This window comes from Nyctereutes procyonoides, unplaced genomic scaffold (assembly GCF_905146905.1).
Source record: "Nyctereutes procyonoides isolate TBG_1078 unplaced genomic scaffold, NYPRO_anot_genome, whole genome shotgun sequence".
Classification (NCBI taxonomy): domain Eukaryota; kingdom Metazoa; phylum Chordata; class Mammalia; order Carnivora; family Canidae; genus Nyctereutes; species Nyctereutes procyonoides.
This window is the reverse complement of record NW_026575049.1, coordinates 50,078,260-50,094,001: the sequence shown is the minus strand read 5'-3', so window position 1 is coordinate 50,094,001 and position 15,742 is coordinate 50,078,260. Positions and strand designations below refer to the sequence as shown.

At 51.4% G+C, this 15,742-nt stretch overlaps 1 protein-coding gene across 1 annotated transcript in view; it reads right to left on the bottom strand.

The window, feature by feature from the left end:
* Positions 1–15,742, bottom strand: part of TTC7A (tetratricopeptide repeat domain 7A) — a 110,704-nt gene that overhangs the window by 71,802 nt on the left and 23,160 nt on the right. The window contains exons 4-5 of the mRNA XM_055327989.1: positions 10,385–10,515; positions 7,528–7,643 (exon numbers count right to left, since the gene is read on the bottom strand). Coding sequence (XP_055183964.1) covers positions 7,528–7,643; positions 10,385–10,515 — 247 coding nt within the window. The remainder of the gene's footprint in view (positions 1–7,527; positions 7,644–10,384; positions 10,516–15,742) is intronic.

The window sequence follows — 15,742 nt, the reverse complement described above, 5'->3', positions numbered from 1 at the left end:
TTCTAGCATCTAAATAAGTTCCCAGGAATTCTTTAGCAAAGCAAGTCGTCACCCTCAGGCATCTTTTGGGTAAATCCCAATTTTATTTTATTTTATTTTAAAGATTTTATTTATTTATTCATGAGAGACACAGAGAGAGAGAGAGGCAGAGACACAGGCAGAGGGAGAAGCAGGCTCCATGCAGGGAGCCCGACGTGGGACTCGATCCCAGGTCTCCAGGATCACACCCTGAGCTGCAGGTGGCGCTAAACCGCTGAGCCACCTGGGCTGCCACTAAATCCCAATTTTAATTGAATGCACATAAAGAGAGAAACCAACACGGAGGCTCCAGTGGCCAGGGCTGTCTGGGGGAGTTTGGGCTCCCAGCTGGCCCTGACCTGTTCTATCATGTTGGGAACACCCTCTGGCTCAGCTTATCCCTCTGGGAAATGGGAAATCAGATGGGGTTTCTCCCACCAGCCTGAGCTAAAACTGCCTGTGCCAGGTAGAGCTGGGGCTTTTCCCCGGCTCCATGAGAGGGCAGCTTGAAAGATCTCTTTGTTCTAGTCTCTCAAGCTGACCTTTCTGAGCAGAGATGCCACTTTTAACAATATCCAAACAGGGCCTCAAACAAACCCTGGCCCAGAATCAGGCTACGTGTGGAGAAGCCAGGAAGCCACTGATCCCAACTCAAGTAAAGCTTGGCTGGCCAGGAACAGAAAGACAGAGTTGTGCAGGAAGGGATGGATCACTGAGGGAGGGCTCCAGGTGGGACACGCCAGGAGGTGGCAAGTTCCCCAGGGGCCCCTCGTCAGCAGCAGGCAGTAGGCAGATTTTACAAAGTGCTTGGTCAGAGCTTCTGAGGAGGCTGGTAAGGCAGGCTTTGTTCTCACAGCTACCAGCACAACGCTTGGCACATAGGAGGCACTCAAGATATCACTGTGGAATAAATCAACTCCCATTTTGCAAGGGAAAATTAAAGGCTGGTAGATACCTGCATTTCCAGGCCATCGCTTACTGAGGGCGCTTATCACAGGCACCAAAGCTTCAGATTTTACTCCTTTTAAACTAAAAAGATTCCCAAGAAAAACAATGCTTGTCTTTTGACCCAGGATGGTCACACTCTCCTTTCCTGGCTGAGGGATCTCTAGGATTCCTGAAAGTCAGCCCACTGACTAGCCTTTACAAAGTACCTACTGTATACTCAGTGCCTGGTCACCAGCCCTGTTGATGAGAGGCATTCAACAAACCCTGGCGGAATGGACCAAGAGACAGAATGAGTGAATGAGTATCTCATTCGTGGCTCTGCAGGTAAGGAGCTCATGGTCTGTTAAATTAACCACACTCCTGCTTTACCAGAGTTTAGCAAAGTGTTTTGCATAAAGTAGACACTCAACAAATTATTTTTGGTTTTGGTTTGGTTTGATTTGAAACAGAGAATAAGTTGCATGGCATTTATGGTTAAATGGAATCTAAACCAGACGCTGGGTGCACGTGACCCTGACCAGAAGTCCCCATTTCAGGACTGGTACTAATTGCAGAGGAGAGGATTCTAGTCAAAGACCCAGAAGAGCACAGCCAGTTGGCAGATGCCGACAGCTGGAGGGTTGAGTCAGGAGACAAAGTCAGGTGAAGTTCAAATACTTATCAAGCTGTTCACTCCTGCCTTAGACCCATATCATCAGTTTCAAAAGCTAAAGCTCTCCTGGTCACCCCAAGTTCCAGAAAAAAAGCAGCAATGCTTCCCTTGCAGGGCCCTAACGACGTCCAGGCAAAGAGATCTTTCCTCTCTAGGGAGGTTTGGGATGGGTAGTGAGTGGGTACTAACAGTAAATACAAGCTGTGCACTTAGAAGAGTATGATCTCTCCAATGGGCCTCAGAGGTCTCCCTGTGTCCCCCCAAAGAGTGACACAGGTCAATAGGAGGCACCCTGGGGCCTCCCAGTTGGATGATTCTGGCCCCTGAATCCCCCTTAGAGCCATCTGTCTTCTGTGCTCCCCAGTGCTACACATAGCAGCTGGCTACTAAGAATGAGACAAAATCGCTGCTGACTGAACCCACCCATCACGGGGTCACACCACACAGCAGGCCGGGCCTTCTAAGTCACCTCGCCATTGGGCAGAGTCCTCCCCTGCAGCCGTGGGCAGCCCAGGCAGCTTTAGCTGCCTCTCAACTCCCCACCTAGTTGGCAGGGTGAAGCGTATGCAGTTGCACACCCACGCACACTCACAGCCACCCATACCCACACCCCTCAGCAAGGGAGAGTGCTTTTATAAGGCTGAACCATCTGCCAAGCCCCAGGAAACTCCTGCAGAAAGCGCGCGCGCACACACACACACACACACACACACACACACACTCCCATCTATTGTTTGGTTTTGGTTACAGTGAGCACATACTGCTTTAGTAATTAAAAAAAAAAAATAAAATAATAAAAAAAAATTTTTTTTAACATGCACAAAACATACAGCCCACTGGTTCAATACACATGGCTCAAGCTCACTCCCAGCCCAGAGCCAAGAAGCGGCTCTGCAGGTCTAGGCAGAAGAAAGGGGAAAAAAAACCACTCCAAAGAGAACGGCCCTTTGCCCACTCTGGGGGAAGAAGCCTACAGTTCACATTGTTTCCTGTTATTGCATCGCCCTTAGCTCCCTTGCCTCACCCCTGGAGCTGCTTCATGCAAAGGAGAACCAGAGCTAGGACTCGGGGCCCCGCTGCCATGGTCGGCAGCCACAAGAACGTGTCAGAAAGGTGCCCTCTCCTGGCGGCCGGCGCCTGCGGAACTACCAGGGAGGAAGCTCCCATCAGAGTCCACGGCTGCCCCCTGGTGGCCTCGAGGGGAACGAGCTGCAGGGTCTCCGGCCCGCGCTCTCTGGAAGGGCCTCTCAATTCACGACTGTCCTTTCAGGTCAGTACTTTCAGTTCCAGGTCAGTTAGGAACACTGTCATCAGCTACAGGGCAAGTGGCAGGAGTCATCGGTGGGAACTGATTATGGATCCACAGGGCCAGGCCCCTGGGAACAAATGTCCCTCAAACATACTGAGTCTAAAATACTTAGGCCTAGGCTCAACCAACGCCCAGCATAAAAGAAGAGATGTCGAAGGTCTAGCAAACGTTTGCACAGTAGAGAATACCACACTCTTTGGGTTATGTCAAATCCTCACATGGAAGGACAAAGTGGGACCCCGGGAGCAGGTTCTGCTTGTGGCCATCTGTCGTCAAGTACAGAGTACTCCCAGTCTACCCGGGGCCCACATGGGAATGAGCGCCAGTTCTCAAGTTCCACCCAGAAGCAGGTCCTACCATCTCTCCCTGCTCCTTGGGCCCCAAGAGAAGTCTTCTAACACTGAGAAGCTCCCTGGCCCGAGAGCTCACCCTATCCCAGCAGCACCCCCACCTCCTTGCCTCTTCCCTCCCCAGCACAGAGCAATGTGTGACAGCTACATTTGGCTCTGTGACTGTCTGCTCTGTGCTGGGGTGGAAGCTCCCTAAGGAGGGGAGCTCATCCTGTTCCCAGCTTCAACCTCATGAGTAAGGTGGGTGCCCGGTGCGTGGTGTGCTCTCAAAGGCTATCTGTGAAATGAATGCTTGGGCTGTTCTCTGGGGTTTTTTCCTTAGCCCCTCCCCTCTACTGGGCTTTGACCTCTCTTTATGTGGCAAAGGGTTTCACCACCTTCCTAAACACCCCAAGAGTCCCGGGTGAGGAGGGGGAGGATTCAACCAACAGGAAATGGCTCTGGAGACTCTTAAACGACTTTTCGGAGCTGTCCTGGAAGAGAAGACCCAGTATCAGGCATCGAGGTCCCAATCTACGCCTGAACCTATGGTTCTTGCACCTTAAGCTAAGGCAGTGGTTCTTAACTAGAGGTCATTTTGTCCTCCACCATCCAAGACACTTGTCAACATCTAGACACATTTTTGGTTGTCACGTTCGGGGCAGGAAGAGCTATTGGCATCTAGTGGGTGGAGGCCAGGCACGTCGCTAAAGCCTATAAGGTACTGGTATCTGGCTCACAAGGTCAATAGGTCAGTACCTGAGAAACCCTGGGTTAAAGTGATGATTTTTTTTTTAAGTTAATAACAACAAACATATTTTAAAAACCACTGGAACTCTTGATTGGCCTAGGAAGATGTAACTGTGACCTGAAGACCATAATGAGTAATTACAGAAGCTCATACCACCATGGGCAGTGGTAGACAAGGCCAGGGACTGAGCGGGGACAGACTCCCTTCAGTACCAGGCGTGCTGGCTCTATCACCTATTAGCTCTGTGACTTCGGGCAAGTGACCTCTCCTCTTTCTTCAGTAAATGGAGATGTTATCAGTTCTTCATAGGATCCTGCCTGGCATGCACTAGGTATTCAACAAGTATTAGCTACTACTAAAAGAAAAGGGGTAAAGAAACTATTTCAAGTCCAGCCAGGCACATGGGGCCACAGCCCTGCTTTATTTTTTTATTTTATTTTTATTTTTTTATTTTATTTTATTTTTTATTTATGATAGTCACAGAGAGAGAGAGAGAGAGGCAGAGACATAGGCAGAGGGAGAAGCAGGCTCCATGCACCGGAAGCCCGATGTGGGATTCGATCCCGGGTCTCCAGGATTGCACCATGGGCCAAAGGCAGGCGCCAAACCGCTGCGCCACCCAGGGATCCCTATTTTATTTTTATTTTTATTTTTTTTCACAGCCCTGCTTTAAATATCTGTCACATTCCCAGGCCACCTCTGGGCTTGACGTGGCCACAGGAAATGGATGGAGGGGCTGGGCTGTTGCCACATGTCCCAGGGACTGCTGCTCCCACTCAAGTTTTCGAATGTTTGGGCTGTTTGCTTGGAAAGAAATGACTCAGTTTCCATTGCTCTTTATTTGGGAGGCTCGGCGGGGTGGGGGGGGGCGGTGCAGGGGGAGAAGAGTCAGTATCCTGTCTTTCAGGGCTACAATTTGCACTTTAGGAAAAGAGGACAAAGGGTGGAGAGCAGAGCGACAGGAATGGAACAGTAACTGGAATTACTTGGGCTGTCCGGGAGGGATGAGGGTTGGTTACTGCTCTGTCCACTGCTGGCGGCACCACCACCATCCCACCACACACACACACACAGCCAGAGTGTGCGGAACACAGACAAGGAGGAAGAGGCCTGCTCAGGGACGGGTGGGACCAGCTTCAGGAAGAGGAGCCACCCACCGAGAATGGTGACTCAGTATCCCAGAGAGAGTCCTGAGTCAGCAAAGCGAGGATCAGCCCAACTACCACCAGGCCCTGCTTTCTCCCACACCCCTCCAAGCTGGAAGTTACATGGGTTTTGAGGCTACTCAGATCTGAAGCCAGAATCCCAGTAGGTGAGGTTGGGCAAGTTACTCAACCTTGCTGAGGCTCTGCCCCCTGTCGAGTGACCTGGGGTCACCTGACTCCCTTCACAGGACACTGTACGCTGAGCACATGGTCCAGCCCAGCACACAGCAGGTGCTGGATCACCGCCGGCGCTCTCCTGCCTTCCCTCCTGGCTGTCCTTGATGGTCACCTGAACCCGGTCACAAGTGGAGCAAGTGCGGTGTGGGCAAGGGGAACAGGCAGCCCTGAGGGGACTGCAGCAGAGAGGGGGTTCATTGCAACACCCCCTGTGCTCTGAACTCAGTACTCAAGGTGCTTTTCAGTCCTGCCTCTCCTTGGACCCTCACCCATCTAGATGCAGGACAAACAGAAGCCCCCGGTTGGAGGAAGGAAGTGGAGCTGGGGGGAAAGGGGGTGGAAGAGGAACTCGCCTGGGGTTGCTAGGTAGCCTCCCACTCCTGGGCCCCACTTTGGCGACCTCCAGATGGCCAGGGTACCCCACCTCCAACTCTTCAAACCGGAAGCTGAGGCCACACCTACCAAGCTGAGCACACTCAAAGCACACATGCGTGCGAGGCGGGAGCACCTGGGGGCAGCGGCAGGGTCTCATTACTCCTGCTGCGGGCAGGGGAGCCCAACGGGAAGGAGCACCAGGCTCTGCCCGGGGCAGGTCATTTATGTTCTCTGTGCCTCCACCGCCCCCCACATAATGGGGATGCAACAACAGCCCTACCACAGGGCTGCCAGGAGGACCAAATACGCATGAAGCAAAGCACTTAGCAAGTACCTCACACAGACTCAGCACGTATGCAGACAATGAATATTTGTTAAACACAAGAATGAAGGGGACGCTGGAATCACAAAGAGGTGCAGACGAGCACCTCCACCCTTCGTGCCTACAGGAGGCCTTGGGAGGGAGGGCCTCTTAAACACAGCAGGCGTCAGCACATTTTTCTATAAAGGGTCAGAGAGTAAGTATTTTAGGATTTGCTATTTACTCCACTCCGGGTGAGAGACCATAGGTAAACAGTAGGTATGGCTATGTTCCAATAAAACTTTATTTGCAAAAACAGGCAGCAGTAGACCTGTACTGCGAAGGTTCAGCTGAGGAGCATCTCTCCACACCCCCCATTCATCCTGCGGACCGAAGGGGGTCCCAGGGGCGGGGGCAGAGCCAGGGCAGGGGCTGCCTGCAGCTAGGGAGAAGTGGCCAGGTGGCAGCTGCCTGGGCAGCAAAAACAGGAACTGGCCCACCAGGCCACTGTGTCTCCGAAACTGAAGCTCAGCAACCATAAAAGGAAAGAAAAGCCCAGATGGTAGAGGTAGAACAGAGGCAGCATGCTTCCCAGGGTCCCTGTGATGTCCTTCAGCCCGCACCCTGCCAGCCACAGGGTGGTCTGAGGAGCCCAGGGTCTGGGCCAGCTCCACCCTTGGGGGCCAAGCCGCCTTGGCTCTCTGGGCCTCCCGGTCTGCATGTCCCAAATGGCGACACCACCGCCTCCCTGGCCTGGCACTAGGAAAATTTATTTATTTTTTATTTATTTTTTAAAGATTTATTTATTTATTTATGATAGACACACACACAGAGAGAGAGAGAGAGAGAGAGAGAGAGAGAGAGAGAGAGGCAGAGACACAGGCAGAGGGAGAAGCAGGCTCCATACCGCTGAACCACCCAGGGATCCCCAGAAAATTTAAAGAACAGAAACAAAAGGTATGAAGTTCAGGCTTGGGCCAGCACCCTACCCAGCTGGGGCCTGCCACGAAAAATAATACAAATAAACGATAATAATACCTCTGGTTTTCTAAGCAGCTGGGATGGGTCAAGAGCTCTGGCAGGTATTCTCACCTGAGAGCAGGGTGACAGCCTGCCTCCTGGTGGGAACCCTTCCACCCTGTTTTTACCATTCAGAAGACAGGGACTTGAGCAGTATCCCCTTGTCTAATAGTGAGGGTAGAGTGGAGAGAGAGGAGGAGAGCGCAGGCCTCCTGGAGGCCAGGGGTCCAGCTGGGGCACAACTGCCCTCCTCCCCAGTTGTGTGCCTCTGCACAGCTCAGCCTGACAAGATGGGAACACACCAGCCCCCACCGATCCTCTCGAGAGAGCACACACGTACACACACCCAGATCAGAGAGGCCAGACTTAACGCGACCAGCATCAGGAGCACCCACAACCCAGAAAGAAACATCCAGGGCCCACTCAGCTGCCAGCGACCTACCCCTTCTTCAGGTTTGTCACATAAGCACTCTGGAGGGCAGCTTCCAGGAAGTAGGTGAGCTCATAGTCAACCGGGTGAGAGCCTTTCAGATGCCGTGATGTGGTGTTATTTGTGATCTGGGAAGGGGAACACAGAGAGAGCCATGTCTCAGAACTCTGAGTCAGAGGGGCTGGGGCGAGAGTCAGCCCTGGCGGATACAGCAGCCCCATCACGAGCCCACATCCCGAGCCGCCGCAGAGTATTACGTGGTGCCATTCTCAGACTGAACCCCACCTCACTTGCTTGTTTTAAAGACGTCTAAAACATGGGCTTCTCGTTCAAATGCTGGATGCCCACGATGACATGCAAAGCTGGTTTTGTCTGCATTTCACAGATGTGGAAACTGAGGCTCAGAATGTGCCTACGGTCACAAAGCTGACATGCATCTAGGTCTCAAAATTCAGTCTGGCCAGTTACAGGCTCAGGCTGTTTCTACTACTTGTTGGTTCACTCATTCAAAAAACACGTGCCTACAATATACCAGGTACTGTCCCTGTCATATAACCACGGAATGTCAGGACAGCCCAACAGCTAAGACCTCAGATTCTAGGAAAACCTCTCAGGTTATTAACAGAGGTGGCCTCAAGCCTCAGCTCTAAGGGGATCATCCAGCCCCACCGAGACAGGCCTGCCTTTCCTATGCCACCTCCCTTCCCTCACCCAAGAAACACATCAATGAGCCATCCACCTTATCTTTCAGAAATTGAAGTAGATTTAAGAAAGGTTCTTAGTTCCTTGGAGCTTGGGGCTGGGTCTTAGGAGGGACACACAGCATTTCTGAGCATGCACAGTGTTCTGTGGCCTGCCCTTCCCTGACCCGAGATAACCAGCTCCTGGGGCCCATTTGTCCCCCCAACTGCCACAGGGCACTGATTCCAGTCCTGCCCACCATTACAGCCCCTCACCGCAACCCCCTTTAAAAGTCGAAAGCCTAGGGGATCCCTGGGTGGCTCAGCGGTTTGGTGCCTGCCTTCGGTCCAGGGTGTGATCCTGGGGTCCCGGGATTGAGTCCCACATCGGGCTTCCTGTGTGGAGCCTGCTTCTCCCTCTGCCTGTGTCTCTGCCTCTCTCTCTCTCTGTCTGTGTCTCTCATGAATAAATAAAAATATTAAAAAAGAAAGAAAAGAAAAAGTCAAAAGCCTAGGCTTCTGGCTGAATGGGAGACTATCTTTCTCATGAAAGTTTCTCCAAACCACATGCAATTCAAATGTGAAGAGCTCCAAAAATACTGCTGTCTAGCAGTGATCCACGTGACCTCAGCAGAGGTCACCTCAACCACGCCAAGTCTCTGAGTAGGTCTCTGCCAGGGAATGCACTCGAGTCCTGTTTTTGCTAAGTCTCTCAATCACTTCTCCTTTCCTCCTGAAATCTAAATCAAGCAGGAGGACTCTTGGGTAGTGACACTCACCAGGGATGTGATTTTACCCTCCAGGGACATTTGACACATCCGGAGACAGTTTTGGTTGTCACAACATTTTGGTTGAGAGGCAGGGAGCTGTCTGAAGAAGCCAGGGATGCTGCTGAACATTTTATACTACACAGGGCACCCCACACAGCAAAGAATGGTCTGACCCCGGTATCCGTGCTGAGGCTAAGAAACCTCCCTCTGGGAGAACTGGCCTGGCCTGAGGATGACTCCTCTAGCAAGGCTGTCACAAGACAGGTGCTGGGTTGACATTTTGGCACTTGCCAAAGTAGGTGAGGTTCAAGTGCCTCTGGGCTCTAACTCTCAGCTCATGACCACCTACCTCCTCCTTCAGGACACGGATCCAGGTCTCCTGTCACAGCACCTGCCTTCTAACATCTATTAAACATCTACTGAACACAACGTCTAAGCACCACCTCCTAATTCTCCCCCACAAGTGATCAGAGCCACACTCCCAGGGTTCAAATCCTGCCAACACCTGGACAGTGTCTGAACTCCAGGAAGCCACTGAATGCCTCCCCAAACCTGAGTTTCTCACTTAGGAAATAGGAACAACGGGACCTATCCCAAGCCAGTGGGTGTGTGGGTTAAATTCGAAAATGACTGTCAAGTACTCAGAGTACTGCCTGACACAAAAGCAGGAACTCAGTAACCATGAGCAGTATCTTTGCTAAATATAGCTGTCTATCCTTCCCCCCATCACGTCGGGAGCTCCCCAGATGGGAAGAATCGGGGTAACATCACGGGATACTGCTAACACCAGAATTGCTGTCCTGCAAACAGGTCCCCCAGGGGGCAGTGGGGAGAAGGGGAGACCTGAGGCCTTCCAGACCCTGGCTGGCTGGCTTCTGCTAGCCTCTGAAAGGCTTGAACAGTGAGCCCCGAGGTCTGCCCTCCCCGAGGGGATCCAGTAGGGAGCTTCCCAGCCACCTGAGGGCGGGGAAGGGTGCCTAACTGCAAGGATCAGCCAACTGCACGTCTTCCAAAGGGACTGTGGTAAACAAATGGTTTCATCTCTCTAAACCTCACCTAGTAGATGGGAATAAATACAATACCTACGTCACAGAGAGTTGCAGTGAAGATTACACAGGTTTGACGGGTGCAGATAAGGCTGTCACACTTGCTCATCAGAATCGAGCTCACCAGGGAGGCTTTGAGCTCCCCAGTGCAGTCTCGTTTATTAAATCTATTTGCTGGAGGCAAAGGGTCTCATTCTGACAGACTAGATATACTGTGATGAGCTTTCCAACCACTGAGGCAGATTGATACTGGAGGGATAGAGGGTGCCTTTTTCCAATATGCACAAGGGCGATCCACAGGCTTACTGGGGGGCTGTTGTGACAGGTGCTCAACAGAGGCAGCTAGAAGCAGAGTGCCATATTCCCAGCTCACCTTCTCCAACTCCTGCAGGAACACCTGAGCGATCCAGGAGGCCCTCTCAAAGCAGGTGATCACTTCCTCCTCTCTCTCTGTCAGGCGGTGGCGGGAAGCGATGGAGTTGGGCAGGCGTTCCAGGGAGAGTCCTGCGGGAGGAGGACAGCATCTCAGACCTCCCTGCCCTGACCCCTGACCCCCCGGCCCTGCCTATGGGCCTGGGGGTGGGCTCACCCAGGGAAACCCAGACTCAGGAGCAGCCAGTGGGGGTAAGGTCTGCGGTGGGGAAGGAGGAGGCTAAAGCAGTGGTATTGGCAGCGGCCGGGGTCAAGCTGCGGGCTAACGGCAGGCACACCTACGCCTCACACGGGGAACCACACTGTGGCACCCCCATGTCCAACTCCTGCCTACCCTTCTGGGCCAAATCCTACAGGAACCATTCCTGACCCTCCTTCCAGGTCGCTGGACGAAAACACCCACCCTCCTGGCACTCACCCTTTCTATGCTGTGCGGTGGTTACTGACACCCAGCTCTTCTCTCCCGAGTGAGGCAAAATGTAAGCCTTTCTGTACCCCCGCTGCAGTCCCTAAGTATGGGCACGTACAGATACAGGAGCTGGACAGCACCCGACAGGTACCCTTCCACACACTCAGTCTCTCCCTCAGATAAGTTATTCTCGAGCAGATCAACCTGCTGGAAGTAGACAGCTGCTGCCATTGCCCTGAAGGCACCCACTTCTGTTCTCCAGCCCCAGCACCTCACCTTCCCTATAAGCAGCCCTCCTGCAGTCTCTGAGGATCAGGACCCCAGTCCACCACCTGGGCAGACCCATCCACCCGGCCACAGTGACTGGCAAAGGATGAGCACAGGGCCCAGAACTGGGGCTGAGAAGCTGCGAAGAGGTCAGCCTGCAGACGTTAGGGAAAGCCTGCCTTAAAATGAAGCCACACAGCGTGAATATAGTTCACAGGACTGAGCTATACACCTGCCAAAGCTTACAATGGTGATCTTTTTTTTTTTAACCATAATTAAAAATTTTTTATAAAATAAAGTAAAATCATTGCTCTAAAGCAAATATAAAAAACAACAAAACACACCTAAACGAAAATACACTGAAGCAAAGAAATGGTCAGAACCCAAGAAGGGAAAGCACTGTGATGCTTACTAGCAGTGAATGCCATGAAGGAAAACATGTTTGCATCAGTTTGGGTTGGTTTTTTGTTAATTGTTGTGGTTTTGATTTTTTTTTTTTATTGGAGTTCAATTTGCCAACATATAGCATATCACTCAGGGCTCATCCTGTCAAGTGCCCCCCTCAGTGTGTTTTTTTTTTTTTTAAGACAAGAAAAAGACTGAATAAATTCACAGCCATTGTGGGGGGGAAATCTACAGAGTATAGAAGAGACGAGACTGAAGAGGGCAGATTCCTCACGACATCATCTGAGCACACTGCCTGAAGCTCTACCCCCTGAAACTTCCAAGTGTATGACGAGCCCATGACACCCCACCCCGTTTTGGGTCAAGTCAGTTGAAACTGTGTTTCTGTCACATGTGACTAACACATAGACCTGCAGTGGGTGCTGTCCTGGACTGTTGCTTCCTCATGTACAGAATCCAGGTCTCTCTCACCTTCGTGTCCCACGTGGTGCTTTCTATGCAACAGGTGCTTGGGATGAACTTACTGGAGGAGCTATAGGAATAGAACCCCCAACTCTCTCCTGCCCTCCACCCCAACAGCCAACTGAGGACCATGCCCTTAAAACTTCCCCTTTCCTTCTCTGCCTCCCTTGTTTTAGGCTTTACCTCGAGTGGATGATCACATCAGCCTAATTGGCCTCCCTGCCTCCAGTTTTTGTTGTTTTTTAAGATTTTATTTATTTATTTGAGAGACAGAATGAACAGAGAGAGAGAAAGAACAAATGGGAGAAGGAGGAGAGGAGAGGACAAACTGACTCCTCGCTGAGCAGGAAGCCTAACCCAGGGCTTGATCTTAGGACTCCGGGATCATGAGCTGAAGGCAGATACTTAATCAACTGAGCCACGCAGGCACCCTTCTCTGCCTCTGCTCTGGTTCTAATCCATCTTGCACACTGCTCCCAGGGTGAACCTTCCAGAACTCCACTGTTTCAACCCTTCAGGGGTCCCCAATGCTATACAGTGAGGTCCAAACACCGGTGCCCATACCAGGCCCTGCAAGATTCCATCCGCATCACCAGGCCACCCTTGGCGCTCACCACATGCTATAGGCTGAATGTCTGTGCCTCCAGCTCCCAGGTCATATGTTGAAAACCTAGTATCCAAGGCGATGGCAGTGGAGGCAGGGGTCTTTGGGAGGTGATGAATGGGATGCAAAGCCTTATAAAAGAGACCCCAGAGAGCTGCCTCACCCCTTCTGATACGTGATCACAGCAGGAAGTCAGCAGCCTACAACCCATAACCTAACCATCTCTAGCCTCCAGAGCTGTGAGAAATAAGTATGTGTTGTGCATAAGCCACCCAGTCTGTACTTAGTTATAGCAGCCCGAGCTAAGACATCATAGCTGCTGTATCTACACCCAACCTTCTGTTTCCAACTGCTGACTTTATTCAAATTGTTCCTTCTGCCTGGTAAACACTCCTCCTAACCACCCCCCCCCCCGAAGTCTACCCCAAATTACCACTTACCTTCTGGCCTCCTGAGTGCTTCTTTCTCTAGGGAACCCCTACTAAAATACCCTGGTATAACCAGCCATTCCCTCCTGGGGCCCCAGTCCATACTTTACATAACTCCTGCCCCACCTTTTCTTAAGCTTATTTATTCACAAGCTCACCCAAACAGACTGTATGCTTTTAAAGGCATCAACCACATCGTGTTCATCTTTCTACCGACTGGCACACAGTAGGCACTCAGCAAGCACTGGCTGGCTGAAGGAATGGCAAGTCTGATCATGTCTGACAAAGTACAAAGTGCCCTGCAAATTCGAGGTAAAGAATTATTGTTTTTCTTGGCTAGATCCCAACTTATATGGATTTAGTGACCTTGCCCTCTGCCAGGCTGGGGCGTGAACAGGTCCAAAGGTTGGGGTGACTCTGCCTGGGGGAAGGCAGGCACAGAATGTGAAGGCTCTTGCTCAACACAAAGACTCAGTTACCAGGGTCACCGAGTGTCAACGTGCCTCCTGCCAAATGACTCATGACCAGGAGGGAAAAGCTCCTCACTCGAGAGCACTAAACAGGGTGGAGAAATAGTAGGAGTCCTGGAGGAGACACGGAAAGAAGGCAGAAGGCAGGCTCAGTGCTGGGGCTGGCCCTGTCCCTCCTCCCTAGCTGTGTGGCCTGTCCACCCTGCAGGAAGGTGGGATTAACCAACTATTCAGAGGCCTGGCCTGGGAGACCAATTGCAGATGACAGGAGGACACAGATACTCCAGAAGCCCCACGGTAGATCTGTTTCAACACAGCCACCCTGTGGCTCACCTGAGAGACATGCTGCTGGCTGGGATCCTTCCTGCCTCACAGCTGGGCTCAGACCTGAGAGGGATGATGTTAGCCGCGTGCTGGCTCAGGCTGCCAGTCCCAAGCCTCTAGTGGGCTGGCCACTGCAAAGTGGCGAATTCAGTAACATCTGTCTGGGGGGCCACCACTGTCCATTGCTTCATTTGTCCTCTCTGTTCCAGTATGGGCCTCCCCACATGCTCTCTGGAAATTCTAAGTTCCATCCTCCTGGACAACTCACAGCAAAACCACTTCCTCCTGACACCACCTCCTGAAAGCCTTCTTAAGCCTTTTCCTGACCTCAGAACCAGCAGAACATTTCCCCCCACATCTCCTCTGCATATGCCTTTTTCCTGCCCTGTATCCATCCTCTCTGCCCATTCCTGACTGCTCTTGGCACCCAGTAAGAGCAGGGCTTGGTTTCTGGGGAGGGGATGGATACAGAGCTGAATGCACCCATTCACTGACGCTGAGGATAGAGCCCACAGGCTTTTCTCTTGCTCCATTTACAAAATGGCTTTTGCTGAATTTATAAACAAATTGTGGCATAGTTACACAATGGAACACCACTCAGACATCAACAAAAGGACAAACTCTTGATATACATACAATAAGGCTGAATCTCCAAAAAAAATTAGGTTTTGCACAAGAAGCCAGATATCAAAAAAAGTATATGCTATAGGATTTCAGTTACATGACATTCAAGAAAGAGCAAAATTATAATCCATATTAATAGAAACTAACTAATCACCAGTCACTGCTGGGAGTGGGGATGGGGGTGGAGAAAGAACCAACTGGAAAAGGGTCTGCAGGAAACTTTTGGGGTGATGGCAATGTTCTTTGTCTTTACTGGGTTATTGGTTACATAGGTATTTACCCTTGTCCAACTCACCAAATCATACACTTAAGATCGGTGTACCTCACTGTATGAAAATTCATCAGAAATGACGGACACGAAGCCTTTTCTGAAGGAAGCAGTTGTGAAAGCAAAGAAGTAAAAGATCAAAGTAAAAGAGCTACAGTCACTTAGGTGATTCTTTGGGGATAATTTCCAATATACGTTAAGACCAAAAGGCTTCCTGGAGCTGGCAATGGCTTTTCCTAATGAAGGTCATGGTCTAGTCATCCAATTCTGCCCATAAAAAGGGGCTTCTTTACCTTACATTTGCTCTTTGACTCCCATGAAGATCTACTTTCCTGTCTACAAATATGTGACTGGAAATCCACAGGTGACTCCAGCCCTTGGGTCCCTTCACCCTCTGCCCATGAGTGTTTCTGTACAAATGGCCAAACCACAACACTAGATCCAAGATGAGAGGGGGCTGCTCCTGAGCCAGGACCCCAGTCATCACGCAGCCCTGTGAGTGGGCAGAAAGCCAGAGGCTGCCAGGAAGCACAGGGCACTGCATCTCGATTCCCATTGGCAAAGGGGGCTTGTTGTGAAAACACCCAGCTCTACTAGGCAAGGGAGGAGGGACCCTTTAAAAAGTGGGCTTGTTTTTTGATTAAGTCCAAACTTTCGGTTTTGAGGCAAGCTGATCATGGTTAAGCCCTGGGCTCAACACCCAGGCTGGTCCCTGCCTCTTCAGGCTAAGATGACTCATCACATCACAGATGGGCATCTCTCCAAGAAGCCCCACCCTTGGAGCCCTGGGCCCTAGATGCAGAGGTGGAGAGCACAAGGTTTCCTCTGCAATGGGACTTTCCAGTTGGGTGGACCCCTCCCACCCAGTTGGTCCAAGGCACTCGGCACCCACAGAAGGCTAAAGCCGGAGTTAGGTACCCTGGGTTGGAGGGAGAGGAAGAAATGCAAGTCATTGCTTCAGTCCTCAGGGAGGAAGCCTCATGCCACATAGGGAAGAATGCTTATAAATCACACTCGAAAGCAGGCAATTGCAGGAAC